The sequence below is a fragment of the Ambystoma mexicanum genome, chromosome 2q (genome assembly GCF_040938575.1).
Source record: "Ambystoma mexicanum isolate Mex_15411 chromosome 2q, UKY_AmexF1_1, whole genome shotgun sequence".
Taxonomy (NCBI): domain Eukaryota; kingdom Metazoa; phylum Chordata; class Amphibia; order Caudata; family Ambystomatidae; genus Ambystoma; species Ambystoma mexicanum.
This window is the reverse complement of record NC_090924.1, coordinates 1,407,544,006-1,407,570,604: the sequence shown is the minus strand read 5'-3', so window position 1 is coordinate 1,407,570,604 and position 26,599 is coordinate 1,407,544,006. Positions and strand designations below refer to the sequence as shown.

The window sequence follows — 26,599 nt, the reverse complement described above, 5'->3', positions numbered from 1 at the left end:
ATTTCTACACCAGTATTTTTTTAATAATCTGAATATTTTTTATTGTCATCCACGCTTTTTGTAGATATTCATTTCTGAACAGGAAAAGGTGTATTTTTATCCGTTCAGATTCGCCATTAGTGTAGTCCTCTTGGTAGCACCTGCGCCTGTTCTGAACGCGCGCCGAGCGCCGTTGGGTGACTTGTAGGCATTCCGGTATCTTTGGCTCCCTTGCTTTTTGGTGAGGGCATTTGCCTCACACTGTTACTGGTGCGGTTACAATGACCTTAATACAATACAGATGGCCTGAGTTCTGTGCCAGAGGGGATAGGGTGGGGCCGTGACCTCAGATTCTGACTTGGACTTCTCGATCCCCCGGTCGTGACAGAGTTGGGGTCATGTATTATTAATTATGCATTGTGTTCAGCGCCCCATGTCCTGGCTTTGTCAGACTGCAGTGCTAGGTCGCATCACTGTGGAGATGTAAGCTGCCAATGGCTGTCTTGCCAGGAGCCCTAATGAAAAGGATTAGGTGAAGCTTGGAGGCTCCAGCAATCCTTCAGTCCGTAGAGCGGATGGTGGCCTGGAAAGCCACTTGGACTAGTACATAGAGCAAGTTTAAATTGCCGGTCATGTGGTACAAGAGGGCTAATATAAATAAATATAGAATTGCATTCTCTTCTGTGGGGATCATTTTGGTTTTCAGCTTTTTTTAAAGTGATATTATTTTATGCCAGGTGCAAGGTGGGCTGAGGCTCTTCAAACAGGGAGTACGGTGACTGCTTTCAATAGAAAATAAAAGCAGATATGGTATGGGGGTGGGGGGCAGCAACACTACTTTTACTCAAGGGGAGACTCGACACCTATATTTTTACTCGATGGGGGATGAGGCGTCAGCTTAAACCCGTTGGAATATCCCTGCTTTATGCACTTTTGGTGACATGCACAGTCTACTTCTTTTTCTATGTTGCTGTTCTCTCTGCCGATTCTGGTGCTACTCCGAGGGTGATGCTCGTGTCCTGTGGTACTCGCAAAGACTTCCTCGTTCGTGCAGGATGTGGGTTGAAATTCGTGTCCCTTTTCATGGAGAACAGTGCACGCGAAAGTGCAGCTCGCTCTCTACTTCTCCTAAGACACATTCGTTCACCCACGCGCTTATTGTAGCCCCTCTCTGTTTCCAGTTTGTGGTCCCTCCACCTGTATTTCAGTGTGCTCCCTTTTTTCATTACTGAAGTAGAGAACTCTGCAAGTTTAAAGTGTTTGCTTCCGTGGTCTCTAGCATTCTAGCTTGTTGTGCGGCCCTAGCTCCGATCACCTGTCACTTTCTTCTCCTGTCTTTGGCTTCCTTTGCCAGTAAGGATGTGGGGTACTGCTGCAGTAAGACTGCAGTTCTGCGATATAACGTTCCCAGCTTGTCTGGAGGGGGTCGCTGATTATGTCTGGCAGCGCCTAGTAGCAGAGTGACTTGGGATGACTGCTCTTTGTTTGGCACTAGAATTTAACATGCGCCTTGGATGGTGAGCCGCAGGTTCTGCTCTGTGCACGATTTCTGCAGTTTCTGTGCACACGCTGCGCCTGTCTGTCTGTACTGAAACTTAATGTGCATGTATTCTGTGCTGGATTTGTCCCATCTCTCTATTATGTATTCTTTGTCTTGTATGAAAGCACACTAGTGTGATTTAATGTGAGATGGCTGCAGCAAAGCAGAAAGGGGGAGATTGTTCGTTAACAGATGTGAAGGATAGTGAGTAGGGAGGGGCGCATGCAGTTCTTTATGCAGGGTCGACATAATGACTACAAGCAGGTGATATTATCATGTATGCATTGTCTTACAGTGAGGTCCTTTTAAGATTGGTAGTACGGTTTAAATGCAAGATTAGATTTCTTTAGGCTTATATTTCTTCGCATGTTGGTAATTGGAGACTTTCATTCAAGCAGGGGTATATAAATCTACAGTCCTGTTTTTTCTGTCAACATGTGTCTATGCTAATTTATATATTGGCAGGTTGGTTTATTACGATTTGTGCATTTAATAAGTCAACTCTATACAAGGGTGTTATTTTAGGCTGGTGGCATTAGCCTTTCAATTGCCTGTTAGGTCTCCAACTCTTGCCCCAACATATTTTGGAAAGGGAATGCCACCTGCCCTGCCACCAAATTCAGTAGCTTCATGCAATTCAAGGGAATGGGGGGGGGCATCCCTCAAAGTTCGTTGATGTCTCGGCTATCCTCAGAAGTACAGAGCCCTAGGATGCATGTGGGGTTATCCCTGCACAGCATGGGCTGTAGGCGTGTCCGTTATGCCAGTGGCTGACTGCAGAAGGCCCTCTGCTGAGACCAGTGAACGGGGCTACAGAGGGAGACGGGGCAAAGCTAGAGACTGTGTGCAGTCTGTGTGTCCTAGGCAGGATGACTCGCCGCAGTTATGCTTCTGTTTGGAAACAGAAGGGTGCAGATGTCTTGCACACCCACTGTGAATCATGTTGAAGCAACAGCAACAGAATTGCTCTTTTTCGACATTCTGTTGACGTGCCTGTCAGTGTAATTGCATCTCACCATATTTAGTGGGAATAAATGTGTGTGTTCTCGGAATGCCATACATTTCGAGTTCAGCTGCTGCCTTGCAAGCAAGGAGTTCTAATTCGGCCTTTTCTGTCATGGGTGTATAAAAAGGAACATTCCTGGGTGTGGAGAAATAAGTAAATCTTCCAGGCTATGTTCTGGGGTATCTGCTTGCTCTGACGAGTGGCTAACGAAAGGCAGTCGGGATCTGGATGGACCAGAATTGGCGAAAGTTAAATGGTGATAAGACGGAGGTACTGTTGGTAGGATGTCCCCCCTTTGCTTTTTGGCACTCTTCTCTTGGCCCTCTACCTGGTCCAGTCAGTAAAGTAAAGAACTTAGGAGTTATCCTTTCCGCTTCTTTGTCTATGTCTAACCAGGTCACGGCTGTGTGCCAGTCCACCCACCATCAGACCCGAGTTCTTAAGAGGGTCATGCCTACGATCCCTGAAGCCCTCCGCCCCCCTGTGGTGGCCGTGCTAGTCCTCTCACGACTGGACTATTGCAATTCACTGTATCTGTCACAACCAATCGGTCTTATACACCGTCTTCAGCGTATGCAGAACCTTGCAGCTAGGTTAGCCACTGGCTCTCCCTATGGGGCCCACATCACGGCAGCGCTTCGCCAACTTCATTGGCTCCCGGTGAATCAGCGAATTCATTTTAAATCACTGTGCATTGTTCATCGGGCAATTCATGGTCAGGGAGCCGAATTCTTGCAGTCCAAATTCGCCCGATACGTTCCGGATCGGGACCTCCGTTCTGCTACTTCTAATCTTCTTATTGTTCCTAAATTTAACCGGGAAAGGCTCGGAGGCAGAGCCTTCTCTATTGCCGCGGCCAAACTTTGGAACAATCTGCCTCCGCTACTTAAGGCTACTGCTGACCATCTCTGTTTTAGAAGAGCTTTGAAAACTAATCTATTCTAAGTCTGGCCCTTCTACTGGTTTCTCAGTGACTGAACAGTTCTCCTTTCTAGTGCCATGATGCCTTTGGACAACCGTGCGCTTTATAAGTGTTAATAACATAACATAACATAACATAACGCACAACATCTACTTAAGCACCCACCTGGTGTGCCACAGCCAATCGTATTGCAGAATATGCAGGCTGTGTCTGACGGCGAAAGCCCGCGTTCCAAACAGTCTGAGGACTTCAACTTCCCGCACTACCTACCCACTAATGTTACCCAACTTTGTTTTAATTTATAAAGCGCGCAAAATGTCCAAGTCTTCTGATCATTTCCTCATCTGCTGCTCCTGGTGGCACTCCCTTGTACACACTGTGGCGCCATAAACATAGAAAAGGGGCTCTTTCCAGAGCTCCCATAGCGTTTTTTCATGCAGCCATTTTTTATTTGATACACGGTTTGGTGTTAACTGTGCGCAGCAGTTACCCAAATAGGAAACGCCATTGCCTGGTAATAATGGCCATGGCGTCGGGCTGTGTAGCGGTTGAAGATCGTGGGGGAAGAGGTTGTTTCCGTGATGGGTGTGGGATTGGTGATCAGGAGGAATTCATTTGGACACATTGGTTGTGGTTAGCAAGGTAGGGGTTGGACCAGCTGAGGATGGGCTGGCTCATCGCCATTCAGCAATGTAGTATGCGTGTCTGGTGCTCTATTGTATCGAAGGAAGCTGCGGAGAGGTCCATGAGAATCCCAAGGCAAGGCTGTCCTTTGTTAAGGGCATCATCTATCACTTTCATGGTAGCCGTTTCTGTGCTGCATCTGGGTCTGAAGCCAGATTGATGGGACTGCAGAAGGCTGTTGGCATTGGTTGGAAGCGTTGCTTGGCAACCATTTTCGCAAGGCTCTTATCTAGGACGGGAAGATGGGGCGGATGGTGCAGTAGTTAATAAAATCATCAGTGTCCAGTGATGGTTTTTCGAGTAGCAGGAGGACAATTTTGAGGGTTGAGGGAATGTGTCTGGAGTTAGCGAGCTGTTGATTGCCAGGTGGGGGCAGAGTGCTTCAGGCGTAAGGGTCTGGATTATGGAGGCTGGGAGGATGTCCTATGCGTATGATGTTGGCTTGATGGAGTGTCTTGAAAGTTGTCCAGGTAGGGTGGTTTTGCGAGATGGGATGTGTGGTGTGCTGTCTGTTGTGGCATTGGTGTCTGTGCTGGTGGATCATGTTGATGAAGAAAGATTGCATGGCAATACATATTTTAATAGTGTTCTGCAGGTGGTTTGAGAATTGGGTTGATGCAACTCTTGATGGCTTTGAAGAGGGCTCGGCTTTCATTGCTGGCCTTGGCGATGTTGTTCAGATAGTAGTTGGCCTTGGCAGTGGTGATCAGTCATCTACATGTAGCACAGAGTACTTTGAGCAGGGCGAGGCTTGCTGCGCTGCAAGATTGTCGCCAAACCTTTTCAGGTAGTTCTTCTTTTGGGGTTAGTTCATGAGTGTACCAGGGTGCTGAAGATTTTGGCTAGAGAGTGCGTTGTTTTACTGCAGCATGGCTATTGATGAGTTTTGCGACAGTGGTGTTGAGTTCTTAGAGAAGCGAGTTGAAGTCCTGGGTGTCTGAGGTAGATCGGCCCATGTGAGGCGGAGGTCAGCAAGTGCTTCCCTGAGAGCAACCATTGTGAAGTTCTTTCTTTCTTATAAGGGGGGGTGGGAACAAGGAAGAAGAAAACAATACAAAAACGTTCCTACTAGGTCTTGAGGCATTCAGATCGTGCAAGTGCTGTAACATGAATGCAGCGGATCGTGCAAATGCTGTGACATGAATGCAAGGGGGAGTAGGGGAGTGCAGGACGGGGGAGGTAAGATGAGGACAAACAGAAGCGTTCCTACTAATTCTAAGAAATTTGGATCATGCAAGTGCGATAACAATGAATCGTCTGAAGGCTTATTTGGGGGTTTGCCAATAGGTGTGCTTGCCTGGGGGCGGTGTGAATGTCAATGGGGATTGCCAGATGGTCTGACAAGTCAAGCGGGATTGAAGAGCTGGGCCGGAGGATGGGTAGGGTGGTGATCATGAGGTTGAGGTTATTACCTTTCCTTTGTATTGGGTCTTTCATGTGTTGTCCGAGGTTCGGTGCATCAAGAAAGCAGAAGAGCTATTTCTTCATAGACTTGCTGGGTTGTTGGGGATGTCGAAGCCACCGAGTGAGATGTTGGTGACCAAAGGCACTGAAGTCACTGATGGAGGAGTTGGGCTTGGGTGGTCTGTAGATGCAGTGGAAGGCAGTTGTCTGCCGCTGAGAGAGGGAAATGGCAGGAGAGGTTTTCAACGGAGCGGATGGTGGCGATGTCCATTTGGGAGCATGGCCATAATGCCTTGTGAACAATGGCGGGGCGTCCACCAACTCTTCCTCATGCTGTTTGGACCGTTTCTATATAGAATTCTGTAGCCCTTGAGAATGAGGACATCGAGGATGTGGGTGGAGGTGGATATTGTCCAGGTCTAGTAATGAAGACGGTGTCCAATTTGCAATTCAAACCTTTGAAAAATTCAGAAGTCACGTTATCACATGGTTACTGAATAAAAACGAACACCACTTACCTTACACCTGACAGTACTCTGTACTCCCATTCCCTAATGCATATATTTTCCCCCTGTTTCGTATCACATACTGTTCTATGCTCCCCACCTACCTTTGCCTTTCCTTTGTTATTTGAACTACTCATTATCTGTGATCTGTCTGTATAACTGTATCATGCAACCACTTTCTTTACCTTAAGCGCCCAGATACCCCTGGGTCAGGCGCGCTATATAAATAAAATAAACAAAAAGCAATGTGGTGAGAAGGTCGGCGATGTCTGCTGCATGGTTGATTGCTGTGCGGACGTTGGTGCGCTTCCGTTTTTGTGTGGTAGTGCATTATGGAATGCTGATGGGGTCTATGGTGACGCATGTGAGTTTGCTACGATGTGCAGTATCCATGATGTTGCTGGTGCGATGAGAAGTTGCAATGAGTCGTATAGTGGGTATAGGCTATTGGGTGAGAGAGGGAGCTTTCCTCATGGGAAGATGAGGAGCTCTGGTTCTTCCCAGTATGAACTGGTCCAAACATGATGTCTGCCCTTCACTTCTGACACCCGGGCGAGGTACATCCTGTGATCTAACAGTTACAAAATGCAAAGAAGGGGTAGGGTTAAGAAGGTGGGTGGGGCTTAGGTCATATGACCTCGACCCCATTTCACGAGCTCATCAACTGCAAAAGAGAAGAGTCTGGAAGAGGGAATTCTGGAGATTTGCTGCTAGGCCTCTGCATCCTGGACCTCTGTTGTGTGGTAACCAGAGGCGTTGCTCGGGGGGGTATTGAGGGGACTATAGTCTTTTGGTTGTAGCCCTGGATAGAAGCTCGGGGGCTACAACAAAAAAGGCTAGAGTCCTGACATTGTTGTATCCCCAGATCTTTTCTAGACCTAGCAACACCCCTGGTGGTCACCCATTTTATTTTCAAATGTTCCCATAGGAAACGGGCCGGGCTTGCTGAATGTGTAACATGGGGCCACTTTGAACATGATTTCCAGGGCCTCTTTTGCTTTCCAGTGCACCCCTGAAGTCTGTCCGCATTTACTTCTGTCTGTTCATTAGGTCGTTCTTCTGGGACTCAGTGCCCACTAGAGTGGCAACTCTGAAAACCTGAAAAAGGGTAGGTGTGTGCAAACACACAGTACCCAGGTGTTCTCTCACTAGTGACCCATGGGACTTGGCACCCCAAGAACATAACCTATACACATTTTAAAATGATTCTTAACCTGAAGTAGGAAGAAAAAACAAAGGTACTAGAGATATGTTCGTGCTTTCCCCTAAGTCTTCTAGGGGGGATAATTTACTATTCCAACTCCAGCACTAGAACATTCGGGGAACGTTTTTTGGAACCCTGCAGGTGATGCTACGTGAAGTCTTGGAGGGGGATTTTGAGAACCTACGTGGGTCAACTGCCTGTGCAACCAGCACATGCATGTTGGTTTTCTGAGGGGCCGACATGGTCTCCCACCTGATTAAAATGAGTACCATTAAGTTGGAAAATAGTAATAGCTGTTTCTTGAACCCCCACTCCCCCTATGAAATGACATAACTACAATCACAATCGTCAAATTTAAGAAACAAGACTGTGGTTTCAAGGAATCGTAAAATGAGAGGGTATGGAAGAAGGTCAGACAGTGGCCCTGTGTTTGAGAGAGAGTAGTGCACATCCCCCTCCCCCCCAACCACTCCATGATAAGTACTGTCGGCTTCAGTCGCACGCGTGCAGTTTCGGCACGTCGAGACATATCCCAATTTCTGTTTAGGCCAGTAATCTGTATCTTGGAGTATGTTCTGGCTTGGTTTTGTAAATGGTTTGAAAATCTGAAACTAAGTTTTTTTTCCTTTAATATTTTTTCTCTTTTCATTTTTAGGACAGCACAAAGCAAAAAAGGGAGCGCAAGAAGACTGTGTCGTTCAGCAGCATGCCGGCTGAGAAAAAGATCAGCAGCGCCAGCGACTGCATCAACTCCATGGTGGAAGGATCCGAACTGAAAAAGGTGCGCTCCAACTCTCGGGTCTATTACAGGTACTTCCTGCTGGATGCAGACATGCAGTCACTTCGATGGGAGCCGTCCAAGAAGGACTCGGAGAAGGCAAAGATTGATATTAAATCAGTCAAGGAAGTACGAACCGGAAAAAATACCGACATATTCCGTAGCAATGGAATATATGACCAGATCTCGGAAGACTCTGCTTTTTCTATCATCTATGGTGATAATTACGAGACGCTCGATCTGGTGGCCAACTCTGCAGACATAGCCAACATTTGGGTAACAGGACTGCGGTACCTCATCTCCTATGGGAAGCACACGCTGGACATGATTGTAAGCAGTCAGGATAACATGCGGACATCATGGGTTTCCCAAATGTTCAGCGAAGCCGATGAGGATCATTTTGGGCACATAGCTCTGTGTAAAGCTGTACAGTTTATAAAGAACTTAAATCCTGGTTTGAAAACTAGTAAAATTGAGTTGAAATACAAGGAATTGCACAAATCCAAGGACAAAACTGGCACGGACGTCACCAAGGAGGAGTTTATTGAAGTCTTCCACGAGCTCTGTACGAGGCCGGAGATTTACTTTTTGTTGGTTCAGTTTTCTAGTAATAAGGAATTTTTGGATACCAAGGATCTCATGATGTTTTTGGAGGCCGAACAGGGTATGGCCCATGTCACCGAGGACATCAGCCTGGCTGTTATCCACAAATATGAGCCGTCGGCTGAAGGGCAGGAGAAGGGCTGGCTTTCGCTCGACGGCTTTACCAATTACCTTACGTCGCCCGACTGTTACATATTTGACCCAGAGCATAAGGGCGTGTGCCAGGATATGAAACAGCCACTGTCTCATTACTACATAAATGCATCACACAATACCTACCTGATTGAGGACCAGTTCCGCGGTCCATCGGACATCACAGGGTATATACGGGCTCTTAAAATGGGCTGCCGCAGTGTTGAGCTAGACGTGTGGGATGGGCCGGACAATGAGCCGGTTATTTACACAGGTCACACAATGACATCACAGATAGTCTTCCGCAGTGTGATTGACATCATTAACAAATATGGGTTTGTTGCTTCAGAATACCCACTCATTTTGTGTTTGGAAAACCACTGTTCCGTCAAACAACAAAAGGTAATGGTGCAGCACATGAAGAAGATCTTGGGGGACAAGCTTTACACGGCTTCTCCCAGCGCAGAGGACACCTATCTGCCGTCGCCTGATCTGTTGAAAGGCAAGCTGTTGGTGAAGGCCAAAAAGTTACCTGCCAACTGCACTGGGATGGAAGGGGATGTGACTGATGAAGATGAGGGTCTGGAGATGTCACAGAGGGTAGGGAAGGACGGCGCTGAGCAGCAGACTGTGGGGCCAGTGAAGCGTGTGCAGCTTTGCAAGGAGCTTTCAGAGCTGGTCAGCATTTGTAAATCTGTTCAGTTCACAGAATTTCAAGCTTCGTTCCTGACCCAAAAATACTGGGAAGTATGTTCGTTCAACGAAGTGGTGGCCAACAAGTATGCCAATGAGAACCCTGGCGACTTCGTCAACTACAACAAACGCTTCCTGGCCCGGGTGTTTCCCAGTCCCATGAGAATCGACTCCAGTAACATGAATCCCCAGGACTTTTGGAAATGCGGGTGCCAAATAGTGGCAATGAATTTCCAGACTCCGGGGCTGATGATGGATCTGAACATTGGTTGGTTCCGACAGAATGGGAACTGCGGCTACGTCCTTCGGCCCGCCATAATGCGGGAGGAGGTGTCCTTCTTCAGTGCCAACACAAAGGACTCTGTTCCTGGAGTCTCACCTCAGCTCTTGCATATTAAAATCATCAGCGGGCAACACTTCCCCAAACCGAAGGGTTCTGGTGCCAAAGGAGATGTTGTAGATCCCTACGTCTATGTTGAAATCCATGGAATACCCGCTGACTGTGCAGAGCAAAGGACAAAAACTGTCCATCAAAACGGAGATAACCCAATTTTTGATGAGAGCTTTGAATTTCAAATTAATCTGCCAGAGCTGGCAATGGTCCGATTCGTTGTGTTGGATGACGATTACATTGGTGACGAGTTTATTGGCCAGTATACAATCCCTTTTGAGTGTCTTCAGACGGGCTACCGTCATGTCCCACTACAGTCGCTAACTGGCGATGTGTTGGCACATGCGTCCTTGTTTGTGCATGTTGCCATCACCAACAGGCGGGGTGGTGGGAAACCTCACAAGCGCGGCCTCTCTGTAAGAAAGGCCAAGAAATCCCGGGACTATGCCTCCATGAGAACCCTCTGGATTAAAGCAATCGATGAAGTGTTCAAGAACGCCATCCAGCCGATACGGGATGCCACAGATCTGAGGGAGAACATGCAGGTATGGGGTTTGCGATTTAATGTGTAGCTTTAAATGGATATTGTATCGTTTGTGCATTGTCAAAACATAACTAGAGTAAATGATGAACATGGAAGGTTCCCAATAAGGGAACATTTTCTGCAACAAATGGAATAGGAAGGTTCAATGTGATTTAATCAAGGAGAAATCATCAAATCCAATTTCGGTGAACTTTTCTTTTATTCAATTTGGCCACAAATATAAAGGGGAGACCTCCCACAACCCCCTTCTCACTTTCAACCACCTTAATTATTACCTTTACCCTCCACCACATACATTTGTGGCCAAATTAATTCAAATAAATTCGACAAATTCAAAGAATTCTCCTGCGATTAAACCTCCCTATCCCAAATAGGAAGATATAAGCTTGGAAACAGCTTTCAGACAACCTGCTTTAGGAAGGTCTTCAGCTTCCTGCTTGCTCCCGTTTGATGGCTCAGAACTTGTGAGTAATTAGTTTGCACTGCTTGGTCAATGTGTTGTGAAATGGGCCAGCCCCTGGGAGCATGAGTGAATTTGAAGAAGTTGCCAAATGCCACCATGAGGCTAATGTTCCTCCAGTCCTGGCTTTTTAGCTCACCATGATCTGAATTCTGGAAAATATAAGCCGAAAGGTGGACATACATTTTCCAGTATGCAAATGCTGTTGACTTCAAAGCCTGGACTGGATGTAGGTGCCCCTTCTGACATGTGACAGTTGGCAGCTATGACACTGAAGTACGAGTAGTGGGCATCCAGGAGGGCCACCAGGGCTGCAAATTGATTGGCTCTGCATTGCAGGAGCATTTAACCATTTTCTGGAAATACTTTAATTCAAGAGATCGTCAAAATGTGTAATAAAACGGATCTAGCCAAATCCTGAGTCCGCACATTTGAGTGCACTTGACTAATTAAATTCTGCCTCATCTGCAAGACTAAGGACCCCTGGTCCCGGCATATCTAGTTACCATTGCGGTCTCACTCAGGAGGAGTTATTCCATAGTAAGGTCTTGAAAGCAAGTGCTTACCAGTGTCAAGCAGGTTCATGGTTAGACTTTGTTGTGTGCAAACGAGGAAGGCACTAGGCACACCTTGTTAGTTCTACAATTCTCTAAAGTAGGTCTGATTACTTCTAATGGTAAGTAGCAATTTTACTATGAATTTTGGGTGCAGAGGAGAAACACACAACCTTGGCCTAGGTTGAAGAACACAGTGAGCAAGAAAAGGTTCCTAATTTGGGAATGCCAGTCCCCTGCACACTATATGGGGTCTGTATAAATCAGACAAATATATTTAAGGTAGTTTTCCTAATATTTGATGAATAGGATAACAAGTCAATTTATAGTAGGTATTTACAGAAAGGAATTCAAAATAAGAGTTAGCTTGTTATCACATGTTCGTCTTTTATTCATGTTAGAAAAGCCCAATGCGTTTCGAGATAATACTCTTCATCAGGGGCAAAGTAGTAATTCTATAAAAAAAAAGATATGCATAAAACAAATTAAATATATGTTTCATATTGGTCTCAATACATTCTAGACATCATAATAGTATTTATCTCTTTGTATCCAAGTCCGGCAAAATAGAATTTCTCGATGTTGTTAGTATCACCAATATCACAATTTGGACATATACTTGAAAACGAATGTAATCTCTCAACATAAATTCACCAACCATCGACTGTATAGATAGTTATCAATCCAATATTCTCTGGATTTACAAATTGACTTCCAGCAGGAAGAGACAGCAAATTTAAGTGTTGAACCGATCACAAGGTTAGCGTTTCCTTACTATTTAGACAGTAATCACATGTTGAATTGTCAAATCAAGAGTACACTACCCCTGACGGAGCTCATTTAATTTGCTGTCCCTTCCTGCTGGAAGTCAATTTGTAAATCCAGAGAATATTGGATTGATAACTATCTATACAGTCGATGGTTGGTGAATTTATGTTGAGAGATTACATTCGTTTTCAAGTATATGTCCAAATTGTGATATTGGTGATACTAACAACATCGAGAAATTCAATTTTGCTTGACTTGGATACAAAGAGGTCAATACAATTATCATGTCTAGAATGTATTGAGACCAATATGAAACCTGTATTTCATTTGTTTTATGCATATCGTTTTTATAGAATTACTACTTTGCCCCGATGAAGAGTATTATCTCGAAACGCGTTGAGCTTTTCTAACATGAATAAAAGATAAACTTTTGATAACAAGCTAACTCTTAATTTGAATTCCTTTCTGTAAATACCTACTGTAAATTGACTTGTTGTCCTATTCATCAAATATTAGGAAAACGACCTTAAATATATTTATCTGATTTATACAGACCCCAGATAGTGTGCAGGGGATGGGAGGTTCCAAATTGGGAACCTTTTCTTTCTAAACTTTGTTGTGTGCCAGGATCCCATTGGTCTCCATTCATCCTGGCCTGGCTGTATGGTGCACAGAAAAGCCTTGTTTGAAGAAAAAAAGGGTTGCATTTATTGTTTGCCTTAATGTTATGTCTGGTTCATGGCTCCTAATAAGGAGAGGGGTCAGAGAAGAGACTGGACCTCCTTGAACTAAGACAAAAAATAATAGCTTGACTATCTGGAGCAAATTGTGATCAAATAAAAAATCCAGTGAAAGCGAAAATCCAAACTGCGAGCATAAGTACGAGAAAAACACTTTAATGCACCCGCTATTCTGCTCAGAAACAATGTGAAAAAGATAAATTGTTATTTCATATATGGGTGTCCAGTCATTAACTGAACAGCCTAGTATGACTGGCCGACCGGTTTCAGCGCTTTCTTATATTACTTGTATCCCACTTTCTTCAGGACCAAATATAGATAGGAAATAATAATAGATGCCACCCAATTGGGCACGGGTTCAAGGGCTGGGGCCGCAGTGTCTCAGATAGCGAATTTCCCCATTGGCTCCCAACTCAATTGACTCAGCCGAGTTGTATACAGGGGTGACGGCCATCTAAGATCAAGCTGCTTGTCGCACTTCGTCGGGGTACCGCTACAGAATCCAGCCCCATCTCCACCGTTCCCCAATGGAAACTCTATAGTGATACTCTCCAGCAACACCCATATTTGAAATAACATAATTTTCTATTTCTTCACATTGTTTCTGAGCATAATAGTGGTAGCATTAACGTCTTGGTTCTCTTCCTGATGCCGACAGTCTGGATGTTCTCTTCAGATTCTTTAGTTGATAATTTGTTGCAAATGTTCATGCTATTGGATTATTATGCCTTAGTACAAGGAGGGCCAGCCTCTTCTCTGTGCCCTCAGCCTAGATAGGCGGCCCACCAGCCCCGTTTAGGGAGAGTCGACTACTGGGGGACAGTTAGCAACGGTTAAAGTGCCATTTAGGTTATTTGTAAACATACGTTGAATGATACAAGTTATGATGGACCTGTATCTTGTGTGTGTTCAGTATCTAGGATTGCATACATGGTCCGGTTATCCCATTTAGGTTCTCCTGTGTGTTAATTGTCCCAATAAGGGGAACCTTCAAGGTCATCTTTATTGTTAATAATTTTAAATCTGTAATTTATAGCTCCTTAAACCGTAAGTATATAGCGCTGTAGTCACGGATACATTTACTGTTATTCTCTTAATTATGTAACGATCAAAGGTGTGGTTGCTCGCTCTGGTTCTGCGAAAGGAAATCTGAATGTCACAACCGCCCAGGGGTGTTGCTAGGTCTGGAAAAGACCCGGGGCTACGCTGATGTCGGAACTGTCGGGACTGGGGGCTAGCTAGCCTTTTGGCTGTAGCTCCTGAGATTCTAGCCGAGGCTACAACCAAAAGTCCAGGGCTTTTGGTTAGCCCCCGCCCCCAGCAACGCCTCTGCGACCGCCCCCATTTCCTGATGGGAAGTTGGTTCATGCCGCCCCTCACTCTATCGGGATACTATCTTTTGCTTCTTCCACGGGTGCTTCTTTCAGTTGCCGGTCACATTGTTATTTTTCATTATTATGTAAAGCCACACAACTGCATGGCTAAGGGCGCACATAAAACCTATGCATAAAAGGCAGACTCCGAGAAAAGTGTACAGAACCAAGGAGCTCCATTTACTCCTCCTTATTAAGCAAAGAAGTTTTGACCGCTCTCTTGAAGCGGTTCGGACAGGAAATGGCGTGTAGTAGTACTGTACCGTTCCAGTGACATGGAGTCCAAACATCGAACTTTGTGCCCCCAAATGTCTGCTGTTTAAAACGCAGAAGTGTGCTCTCGTCATTGGAACCAAGCAGTCTTTGACTCTGAGCTAGCTTAAGTCGATGAGAAAGAAATCGCAGTACATTTGAGTCAATGTAAGCATTTTGGGAGCAATTCTTTGCTTCACTGGCAACCAGTGAAGTGCTAGTCTGGCCACAATAAAATGCGATCCTACCTGCCAAGACCACAGATGGCCCTTACTGCATCGTTTTGGATGGTCTGCAGTTTTTGAAAATTCATAAGAGAGGTGCCAGCCAGCAGGCTGTTACAATAATCCATTTTGGAGTTGGAGAACAAGCCAGAAGATATCTGCTTTCCTCAGACAAGTAAGGTCTGATCTGTCTCCGTAGTTTAATGACATGGGCACAAGATGAACGTAAGTGAGCAGTGTGCCTTTTCATAGGTAGCTGGGAATCCAAATACACTCCTAATGTTTTAACAAAGGTAGCCACTGGGATAGTGCAAACTGGAATCATGAACTGGTTATAGCAAGACTACAAGTTTTTTTTGTAGCTGAGGCCCAAATCCCACAATTGTGAATTCTGTCTTCTCGTTCAAGGCCAGCGAATTAAAGGCCATCCATGATTGAATTGATGAATATATCTGGTTAATGGCCTCTGAATCCAAGACATACTTAGCCGAAATCTCAAGGAGTATCTGGGTGTCGTCCGCATAATTCATGTAACATCAAGACTACTATCCAAGAGATCGAAAAGGGGCGGGTATAGATATTGTAAAGTGTGGGTGAAAGGCAACGGAACCAGGCAAGCTTGAAAATAGCCCATGGAGACCCTGGCAGAGCGATGGCCAAGCAAAGACTCTATCCAAGCCGCAGCGCTGTTGGAGCAGTTCGCAATCGCAACGAGTCTGACTAGCAAAAGTATGATCTACTAGATCAAAGGCTGCTGCTAGCTCGAGTAACATCAAGAGGGCAGTATGGCCCTTTTCAACGGTGCCGTAGTTGTTAGCCTTGAGGTCAAGCAGCACCGTCTTAGAGCCATGCTTGGCCTGAAAGCCCGACTGATGAGAACCAAGCAAGTTATTAGATTCTATGAACTCCTGGAACAGGAGCTTAGCAATCCTATCCAGGAGCATTAGTAAAAATGGCAAAAATTGTATGGCACAATAGTTACTGGCCATTAACAAAGGCGCGATCCATGCCTCTTTCAGACTAACTGGCACACTGGAGGCTGCAAATTAGGAATCCACCATGATCGTGATCCAGGAAAGAAGTGGATCTCAAGGGTCATTAATGACATATGCAGGAAGTAGGTTTCAGACTCTTCACAATTTTAAACACCTCATTTTCAGAGACCTGTTTAAACGAGAGCTTTTAGAAGGTCAGTATTAGAGGAGGTGTGTAACTTGCTGCGACCTGTGTGGGGGAGGAGGGAGAGAGAGTAGTGTTCTGCAGGCATTGTTGTCGCCTTCTTATGGCCTGTTGATGACTTTCTATTTTCTTCGAGAGTACATTTTAGATGTTCTGACACCAAAGGTCACTTTTAATCATCTCTAAATTCGGAACCTTTCTCCCTTCTAGTTCTTTCAAAATTAGGAAAAGTTTCCTTGCGCTTGATCTGGCGTTGGCTAATCTGCCGTTCTAATCGGCCTGTTTTCACCCATCCTCTGCAGAGAAACCATTGTCTATGGGCAACAATCTGAGGAGTTAAAGGGGCGTCGCAGGATCAAGTGATAACGAAGGAACGCCAGGAAAGGCGATATCAATAAAATCGTCAACGGGCAACAGAAGCTTGTGCTGCACCTATAGCGCAGTGATCCTGCTGAATAACCTGTTCAGCGGGCCCCTCCACGGGGAACAAGGAATGCAAGCCAGAATCGCAGTGCAACTCTTGCATCGCATAAGTAAACACGCTGTCTCAATGCGGGTGGGCCCCTTCAGAATATTACGCATGCTGTCAATAGTTAATAGGCGAATTCCCTTCTCTGATTTAACAGTTGCGAAAACCAAGCAGGGCCTAACAAGTAATCGGTCAAATAAACAACCCAGGCTGAATCAATACAGCACCGTCAAATAGTCCCACGGTCCGCTACGAAAGTCGCACAGAGGGTGCGCTAACAAAAAGACTTATTTATTTATTTTTATTTATTTGCATTTTTAAAGCGCACAACTGCTTTAGGGCATCGTGGCGCTGTTACAAGAAGGTTTACTTAGCATCGGTGAATATTCCGAGAACAATAGGAACATGGTTACCGGCATGGCAAAGTTCAGTGGTTACATAGAAACAGTGAGCGTATGTATAGTTGTGTGTTATAGCCATTGTTCATTGCAGTGGTGTTTAAGTAGCAGTCACTTAAGATAGTTTTCAGTGCTTTTCTGAAGGCCATGAGGGATGCTTCGGGTCTTAGTTTGGGGGGGTAGAGAGTTCCAGCATTTTGGAGCTAGAACTTCGAAGCTCGAGCTGCCGGCTTTAGCTCTGTTGAATTTGGGGACTGAGAGTTGGTTTGCGTGCAGGTCCCTTTTGGGTCTAAGTGTCTGGACTGGTTGTATACGTTCAGTAAGGTAGCTAGGAGCAGAATGTGATATGCATCTGTGGGTGATGGTAAGAGTCTTGAATTGGATGCGCTCTTTGACTGGGATTATCTATATGTGTCGGAGGTCTTCCGGGCGAACACAGTACCTTACAAAGATGAGGAAAAACTGGTAGGGGTATCTTACACCGACGGAAAATCACCCGGACACGAACCGGCACAAACCGTCTCGCAAAGGCGCCGGCTCTAATGTGCCTTTAAGATGAGCAACCCGCGCGAGGCCCGTAGGGATATGTAGTCCCGTCCGAGTCAAAAGTGCTGCAATAAGTCTGTGGTTCAATCTTCTGAAATTAATCGATCTATGCAGATTGAAGTTAATTGCATTGTCATACCCATTGCTTGAGCCCGAGAGTCTTCTGTATCAATTTGCCTCGGCCTGCCATGCATAAGTCATGAACAGTCAAACATGGAAATGGCAGCTTGTTGGAAAGCTCTCAATTCTAGACCGCCTCAGGACCTGTTGCCTCACCAGTGAACGGAAAGGCTCCCCAGCCTCGCCAAGGAACCCACTCGCTTCTGGACGAACCAAAATGCAAAGTGTGCACAGTGTTGTTTGTCAAACCCATAGACTCTGGGGTTGTAAATCTGTGTCTATTGGTTCTGTAGGTCCTTGTATAGTCCGAAATCTTCACTGGCAGGGCAATACTCAGTTCAACTTCTCAGCACCCCTTAGTTTCTAACTCTGCAGAAGTGCGGCCCCAACGAGTTGGCAACTGCATGTGCCTTTGTGTCACATTACCGATTCCTACCCATACTTTATTGCCAAATCCCTCAGGTCGAATACCACAGCTGTCCTATCGCTTGTCTTCTATTGGTCAAGTAATTGCTAGACGCCCAACATTCTTTGGCCTCATATAGGAGAAGAGCGCTTGGCATTGAGATCAGACTGCTCAGGTTGCCCTGCAAGACAGCAGTTTGACAAGGCAGCTTTGTCTCTTTCTCCTATAGGGCTGTTGAGCGCCCTTACCCATTTCCTAAGCGCCCGCGTTCAGCCTTTACCCTCCCATGCGATGCAATGAGAAGGATGTCCCAGACGAAGACCGTTCCCGGGGAAACACAGCAGCAGTTCCTGATGCACAGCCGAGTTTATAAGAAAGAGTAACTTGTCTCAATATGAATCGTGATGCTCTGAATCCGCCCCATAGCGATGCAGGATCCACCATCGACGAGCAAGAATTCCTATAGGACGACTCCACGCACAATAATGGGACCCACACGGGCTACTCCGAAGTTCAAGACATTCTTCAAACTTTCATAGATGGTGGTATATGTTCAACTTCATGAATCACAATTTTCTTTAGGCTATAGTCTAACTATAGCTGAACTCGGGAGAATAGCTCAGGGGCAAAGCGCTCGCTTTGGAAGCAAGACGACACGGAGCAACACAGGTTCGATCCCCGGGTCAATGCTTAGAAACCTTGGGTATTAAGCGCATTATAAATAACCAATTACAGTAGTTTAGCTTGTAGCATCCCAAGCATTTTTTATCTATAAAAGAACAGTTTGTGTTGATCCACGTAATGTTCGGCCTGTTTCAGGCACTGATGTTCATCTCCAGGTGCACCAATAGTTCTGAAGTTAATAAGTATCCTAATGTTAGTTATGCAAAGTATGATTCAAAACACACCGACCTGAACAGTGAAACGAGATGGCGTACAACTCCTAGCTCATCACGTATAGGTTGCACAAACCAAATCTCCCAGGGGGGGGCAAGGCTACGGTTTTACATGTGACCAAATCTAGCGTCAAAAAGGTGTTTAGTAGTAGATCACAATTGCTTTATGGTGGTAGATGCATTGCAATCATAGCATACTCAATAGTCCGTTCTAGGTCTATATCCCACCTATTGGAGGCCCCTCCCACAAAAGATTGCCCATTTAAGACTGCGTCAGCGCAACCTCCAACAGGTGGAATTGTGCACCCATGGGGTAGTGGGGGGGGAGAGTTAGCCCCGACACCCCCATGTCACGCACCTTTGCTGGGCCTCCCCGCCACGTCTTCTCGGCCCACCACGCGTGATGTGCCCCACAGGCTCACCTTTTGCGTTGGGTTCTTCTCTGTTATGCGCAGTTCGGGAAACGCAGTCCAAATCCCAAATGCGCAATAGTCAGTACAAGAAAAAGAATAAGATGATCTAAAGTTTCTAACACCTGCACAGTGCTCTCGAAAGGTGCAACAGGGCAGCACAGCAGTAATACCACCTGAACTCTCTGGGCGTTGGACAGGTTTAGTGTTATGTTCGTGTAAGAAAAGAGGTTGATCCTCTAAATGATTAACAATGTTCTCTCATAAAAGGTGATGTATTGTTGCTCCTCTCAATACCAGTGGTCCTGAACTAATGGACTTGCTACTCCTACACAATTCAAATTTACAAATTGATTTAATTTATTCATTCATATGTATTCACAAACATTAAAAAACATTAAAAAATCAACCTTAGAATCACAAAGGGAATGTGGCTCAATACACATAGCACATAAAACAAAAATCAAATATTACAACATATAACGAAATAACAGACACAGATGACAAAGATATCTACTAAACATGAAAAGTGTCTCTACGCTAAAACTCCCAACATGTTTCTGTTCCTATCACCACTTTCGGTAGAACATTCATTAGGGGATTTTCTTTTAGATTTCAATTTCTTCAACACTTTGTGTTAGGGGTGATAAGCATCACAAATGCAATGCCGATAAACCCTTTAAATGGCACTTTTTGCGTTGGCGATAAACTACTTAGTCTCTTTGCCTGGTTTCAAAACACTATGAACCATTCACTCTTCATAATGCTCTTATGTAGCCTAGTAAACTCTCCGGTTACTTTAATAACCATAATTGAAGAAATGGCAAAAGGTGTGCTTTGATCCAACGGGACTGGTAGCAAGGCGATTAATAGCAAGGTGACTATTGCTGCCCTATAGGCACAAAGCAGAACAGATTTCCATCCAGCTAGTGCGTGATCAGAATGTCACTCAGCAGCTTTCTTCAATGAATGTTTTTTCAATGTAAGCCCAAGTCTATGTTGATATCCATGACTGACACCTCACACACGTGGATTGGACGGGAAAAGACGAGGTAGGAAAATCACTCCGTTCCGTGCTCAAGAACTTTGGAGGGCAGCCTTTCCTCTTGGTTCCTGAGTGTGTTTCCCGGTTTCGAGGTTGCTATGTTTCTTCTTGTAAGACCAGATTGTGAGCCCTTCCTTCAAGCAATATATGGCTCTTGGATTCTTCATACATCACCCTTACTACTTTTGGACTTCCTCGCATGGGCTCTGCACCAGCCTTTCAAACAAAGATGTAGCAAAATTAAGCCGCCTGAAGTAGTTACTTCCAGTAGTCTAAAATGATTTTAGGAGAACACAGGCTCCTTTAAGGGACTTTCCTGCGTGTGCAGTTGCATTTACTTGCTGTAACATCCCAGTGCTTTCTAGCTAGCTAGAGCAAAAATGCTGATATACTAGTCGTAAGACCAAATGCCGCCAGTTACAGATTGTGACTGGTCAGTGAAAATGTCCAATCCTCTGCAGTGCCAAACACGAGACAAATGTTAAACCAAAGGCACAGCCTTCCTTGTAAAGGACATTTCCAGTGAAGCATTTGCTGTCACAAAACCTATGGATGCTGCAACATTTGGTTGAAACTATGGTGAATTCCTAGGAGTCTATGGAGGAGGCTCGGACACAATTGCCCTGTTGGTACTGTCACCAGTGGACACCATAGAGCCCAGGAGTCTAACAGATTCTTGGGTCTACCATTATCCTTTAAGCCAAACTGGTTTACAGTGTTGCCCACATGGCTTCACCACCACCTGTTCTGTACTTTTACTGTGAATTGGCTTATTTAGCTTGGCCAATGCAGGTGCTTGCCCTCCGACTAACCTCATCCATCTCTTCTCACTACACCACAACTCGCACTCCGGAACGCCACCCTCGCACCCTCCCTGTCAGTAATCGGTGTGCTGTAGCAATGATTTGAGTGCTCTACTTGGTGGGCCCGTTTCTTTGTTGGTGTCTGAGCTTGTGATTCCAAATCCTCCCGAAACAGGGCTCAAGTCGACGGTACACGTGTGGGGATGGCGTCTGCCCATTTCTTTCAGAGGTCGGATGTGCATGCTTTGAGGAGTAGGATTGATTGTTTTCCTGGCCCTCATGGTCCGAAATAACAAACACCCTCTCTGTCTTGTTGGGAGGAGGCAGGCAGCTCATGGTGGCTCTGTGATCCTGCATTCTGGCTTCCTTGTTTGTGGGTCATTATATTGCCCATGTTTCAGCACGGTGCACGGACGCATGATGCCTGTGGTCTCTATCGCTGTCGTAGGACTTCTGTTTGGATCCCATTTGTGCTGATGCCAAATCCACTCTGCGGTTTCAAAAGCTGATCGCGTATGCATTTGAAATCTCTTCTAGGGTGTGTTTATTGAGGGTTCTTCGCTGGGATCCTAGGTTTCTCTGGACCCAACGCTGGGCCCTCCTTCTTTCGCTCTCATGAAAGTGTTCTGCTTTGGGAGTGTATGTGTTCCTGTCTGACCCAAACAGCTGCTGCTCTCCAAGATCAGCTGAGGGATGATGGGGGAACTCCATGGTTCCTCCATTAATCCCCTTAAGGGGACACACCATGGAGTGTACGACTCGCTCTGCCCCCCAGAGTTTCCAATCTCCCTCAGTGGACAAAACATAGGAGACTTGGTCCCAAAACCTTCAGTTCACAGTATTTAACTGTGGCTGCTCGCAATGAAGAGCGATTAGGAGTGCCCACTCTCCCTTTCGCTCCTTTTCTCAGCACCACTCCTGTTTGCTCAACAGGACACATAGTTGCACTGATGGCGGTGTACCTTATAGCTCACTGAAATCCATTGCTCCTCAACCTGCTGACTGCCATGAAAGTGCACTGCCCCATGTATGCCACACCTGAGCACCAAGGACCATGTCTGGGAACCCTGGTCTCAACTGAACAAGAGTTGCAATATTTGCAAAATGAAAGCTATAAGAAGCAAAGGCAGCACTTCTTTCTTTTTCGGGAATATCCGTCTGCCCAGAATGCTGCTTGCTATGAGCGTGAATTCTATTGGTCCGATGGTACAAGCAGAAAGTGCTGAGGCAAAGGAGCAGCCATGGAAAGGGCCGAGGGGGAGGGAATGGACCGACCGAGCTTGATAAAGGCTGAAGTGTTAAACATTTGGAGGACTTGGACCCTAGTCAGCTCTTAGCCTATTCTTTTTGTCTTTTTTTTTTTGGTCAATTACAGTAGGGCTTTTTCTTATAGTGAAATACACACCCGCCACACCTTCCACCAACCAAGCATTACCCACCCTAACTAATGAGGGAAAGCAAATTTACAAACATTACATCTAAAAATGCACACGATTGCTGCATTTTAGGACGGGAATGTGCATTACAGCTTTCTTATTCTATTTGTGTGTACCATTGAAGCGAACGGTTTAATAGGATCACCACTCACGTTCCAGACATACATTTCACATTATGTATGTGACGACCCTTCAGATGGCGTCACTCCTGCACATGGGGAAGCACCCTTCCCATGAGGCTATGGAGGTGAGGCCGCTAACCAATAGCCCCCCCACCCCAGGGGTGATAACATGAGGAGGATCTCATTGGGGGGTGACTCCTCTCCCTGGGATAAGGATGCAATTGGGAGGCACAGCCCCTGTGAAATCCCACCAGATAGGCTGACGATCACTCCCTAATCTGATCAACATAAGATCCAGAAATTCAATTGCGCCCTCTATATTTCCGAATCTACATAGTCTGTTCTTTGTTTCAATTCCTCACCTTGCACCTTTCACCTTATTAGTCGGGAGACGATTCATCCTGAATCTTAGAAATGTATTTTGCCACGCTGGACAGGGAAATTTGATTATATAAGATTCTGGCATTGAGAAGACCTTACCACTCCTCGGTACATTCTTAAAGCAAATGTCCCGAATACCTCGCCAGTATGTTAAACAGCCTGTCCTCCAATGCCCTTTTAATTTGAAATGGTTCTTGCTCAAGGCTTTCTACCGAGTGATCCAGACCTATCAGCATATTCCCAATCTCCCTAAACCAACCTGAAAAATAGGAGCAGGAGTTGTTATTCTTCATTAATATGTGTAATGTTTGAAGGAGAGAGTGCGTATGAGGGAAACTGACCTTTCTATAAAAGGACATGGATTTCCAATCTAACAATGCCCTCATAGACCAGACCCAATTCATGTCGGATCACTGGGGCCGAAACGCAACTGGGTAAGCCCAGTACTTTCCGCCATACCAACCCTTCCAGCTAGTCCCATTTCTCCTCATGCATTTGACCATCCAAATCAGTATCGTGCAATATTGCGGGAATAACTTTGGTTTTATAATAGATGAGTGCAGGGATTACTGAGAATTTCCCTAATGTACCTATAAGCCTTTTCAGCTGGGTCCTCTTGATACGTTCTAGATGCTCATTCTTCTTCTGGAAGCTGTAAATAGTGTACCCCAAGTACAGATAATTACTAACAGGCTGAAGGGTCTCACCTTTTAATTTCCATAAAAAACTTTTTATTTTTGTTTTTTGGTAACTTATCAGAATCTTTTTTCTCTTGATGTTAATTTCAAGACCATGGTCATCCATGAACTGTACCAATCTATTTGATGAATGCTGAAGCCCTACTGCCATTTGGTCAACTATTACCATATAGTCTCCATATAGCAGGTAATGAAATTTACAGGACATCAAATGCAGAAACATTCAACAACCAGTTTCCCAAATCTGAGAGGTAGAGGATGAATAATGCTTGAGACAATATACACCCCTGTCGGACACCACGATAGATGAACACTGGGTTCAACAACCTCCCCTCTGCATTTAGACCAGCCTGAACCTTTGTACGTTCATGAATTAGTATCTCGAATAATAATAATGCAATCGCTCACTGGCTCATTTTATCCCACAATTTGCTCCTGATCAAACGCACATGTTAAGTTTACTAATACCATATATGTGTTTTTTCTGTCTTTTACGTATTAACATCTTCTGAATGGAACTATTTACATGGGTGCCCGGGCCCTTGCTAAGCCCAGATTGATTAGCGTCCAGCATCCCTTATCCAAATGTTAAGAGCCTCCAGGACAATAGATGTACAATGTGTTACTCATCAAAGCTCAGGAGCCACTGCTGAGCATAATGAAGAGCACCAACCCTGTCCATTGTGTCTCTTCCACCGATCAGCAGCACGCATGTGCGTCAGCCACTGATCCTCCGAGATGGTCCTGGAATCCTCATTCATTAAGGTCCAAAACATTGACGTCCTTTTCTCTCAATATTTGTAACACTGACTCTCCCTCTTGCTGGTATATACACATGCCTTTTGGTGCATTAGCCAGTTTTTAAAGTGTTGTCTTAATTTGTTAACTCATATTTGTTCCCTTTCTTATCCCTGTGATGTCCTTTCGGAATTCCCTCCTCTTTTCTTCAGTGCGGTTATCTTACTTATTTACAATTGATGGTAAAAACAAAATGAAGTGCAGTGACCTGTGCCTAACTTTAATTTGTAATTCTAATTGTAAAGTGCATACCATTCCCCTAAATCTGGTCCAAATATCCAGTGGTCTCTGTTTTAGGGGAATTACTCCAGCATGCCTTTCTTCCAAATCCTTTACACATGTTAGTGATCTGAGCCCTTCTGTCAGTACTTGCGTAGACATCCAGTATTTTAATAAGCATTGTTTGGGGATCAAGCCATCTATATTGAAAAGTCTTTATCTAGACACTTTACCTGTGTCCCCAAGAACATATGTAGCAGGTAGGGGTGCGTATGGAACCCCAGTGATAGTGTATAATGCAGTGGCAGATACACAACAAACTGTCCTAAAATTTGGCAAGACCATATCGTATGGGAGAAGTCGTCTGGTGAGAATCGACATTGTGGACATTCCTCAGAGTGTTCTTGACCAAATTTAGCAAATCTGATGTTTGTATAGTATAACCTGGTTGTAAGAAAGCAGGAGTTATGTGATACGTTCTTTGTCGGGGAACAAAAACAGTTCCATTTATCACGTGGAATAGTTGTTTGCAAATAAGTATCCAATTGTGAACAGGCTCTCATTGGTATAGTCTTCGCTTTCGTTTGAACACAGTTACACAATGAGGATATTCTACCTTTACTATTACCAGCATGGATAATACATTTAGTTGTGTGCATGTGTATCAGGCTCCACTGGAAACGTAGCCAGTACTGACCGAATTCCTCTCATACGAAAATATTGACGATTGGTGATTGGTTAATTATCTATTTTATCTTGTAATTGGTTCAAAGATACAAACAGTCCATCTGATAAGAAAGCTCCTAGTGTAATAGTACTTTCTTAATCTCATCTGAAACTAATGGTCGTATCCATAGGGGGCGTAAAACAAGAAAATCTCCAGAGGGCTGTGGCAGGCATAAGGAATAGTCATCTTGAGCTGACAATTTCTCAATTACTATACCTTATGCCTCTGCGATTGACCCAAACACCCGCCCTTCTCCATGGAGGTGTTCTGGCACATGCAGAAAACTACGGATTGAACAGCATCAAAAGTAATGAATCTTCCTATTTTGGCGAGAAAATAACCAATTTGATCGCGTATGGTTTTGTCCCTTCTTTTTGATACTCGGATGTGGAGCTCCTATGGGTTAATCCTACCATAGTGCCGCAAATTGAGCGTGGGAAACTAAATGGTATAATTCAAAATAAGGGGCGTTTATCCCACCCTTAATATATGGATGAGTCGTATCTTCCCTTTTCATTAACATGCTCATTTTTCCAGATAAAACTCACATTCATAGTTCGTAAAGTCGCAAAGAAGTTTCTACAAGGCAAGCCAGAGTTTTGTATTAGAGAAAAGATATAATCATTTAAGAAGAACTACCATTTTCAAGAATGCAACTTTGCCAATTAATGCCAGTGGTAGTGACACCCAAGGGTTTTCAAAGTAAAGAGTAGTTTCTGGTCTCTAGCTATCTTAATATCATGTTATTCAAAGTTCGGGAGTCGACAGATTCACAAGTTTCAAAAGGTATAGAAAATCGAGCAAAAATTCCCCAAGACTCCAGGGTTGTTCTTTTTCCTAAAGGGTTTGGGTCCCTTTCTCTAGGGTCTTTCCACTGTATAAGTGCCTCTATAAAACTGTGTGTGGAGGGGACTCCCGTCTCTCACTTAGCACACCTTCCTAGGTTTACTCTCCTTCGAAGGTGGGTACTCACTCTTCTCATTCACACAGTGTCTTGGTTTACTCTGCTGCCAAGGAGGGTACTCACTCTTCTCTTTCACACAGTCTTGGTTTACTCTCCTGCCAAGGCCATTGGGTGTCCCTTGAATATGCAAGCGTCATATTTATGCTTTGGGCTATTCATCACCGTTGTGGGTCCCAGACCCCCTTCACTTGGTCACGTTTCATGTTCTCATCTTCTTGCGACCAC

General features: G+C 44.9%; 1 protein-coding gene across 1 annotated transcript in view; it reads left to right on the top strand.

The window, feature by feature from the left end:
• The window catches only part of PLCL2 (phospholipase C like 2), a 623,826-nt gene that overhangs the window by 259,720 nt on the left and 337,507 nt on the right, over window positions 1-26,599 (top strand). Inside the window, exon 2 of the mRNA XM_069648899.1 lies at window positions 7,901-10,387. Within this exon, the coding sequence (XP_069505000.1) occupies window positions 7,901-10,387 (2,487 nt within the window). The remainder of the gene's footprint in view (window positions 1-7,900; window positions 10,388-26,599) is intronic.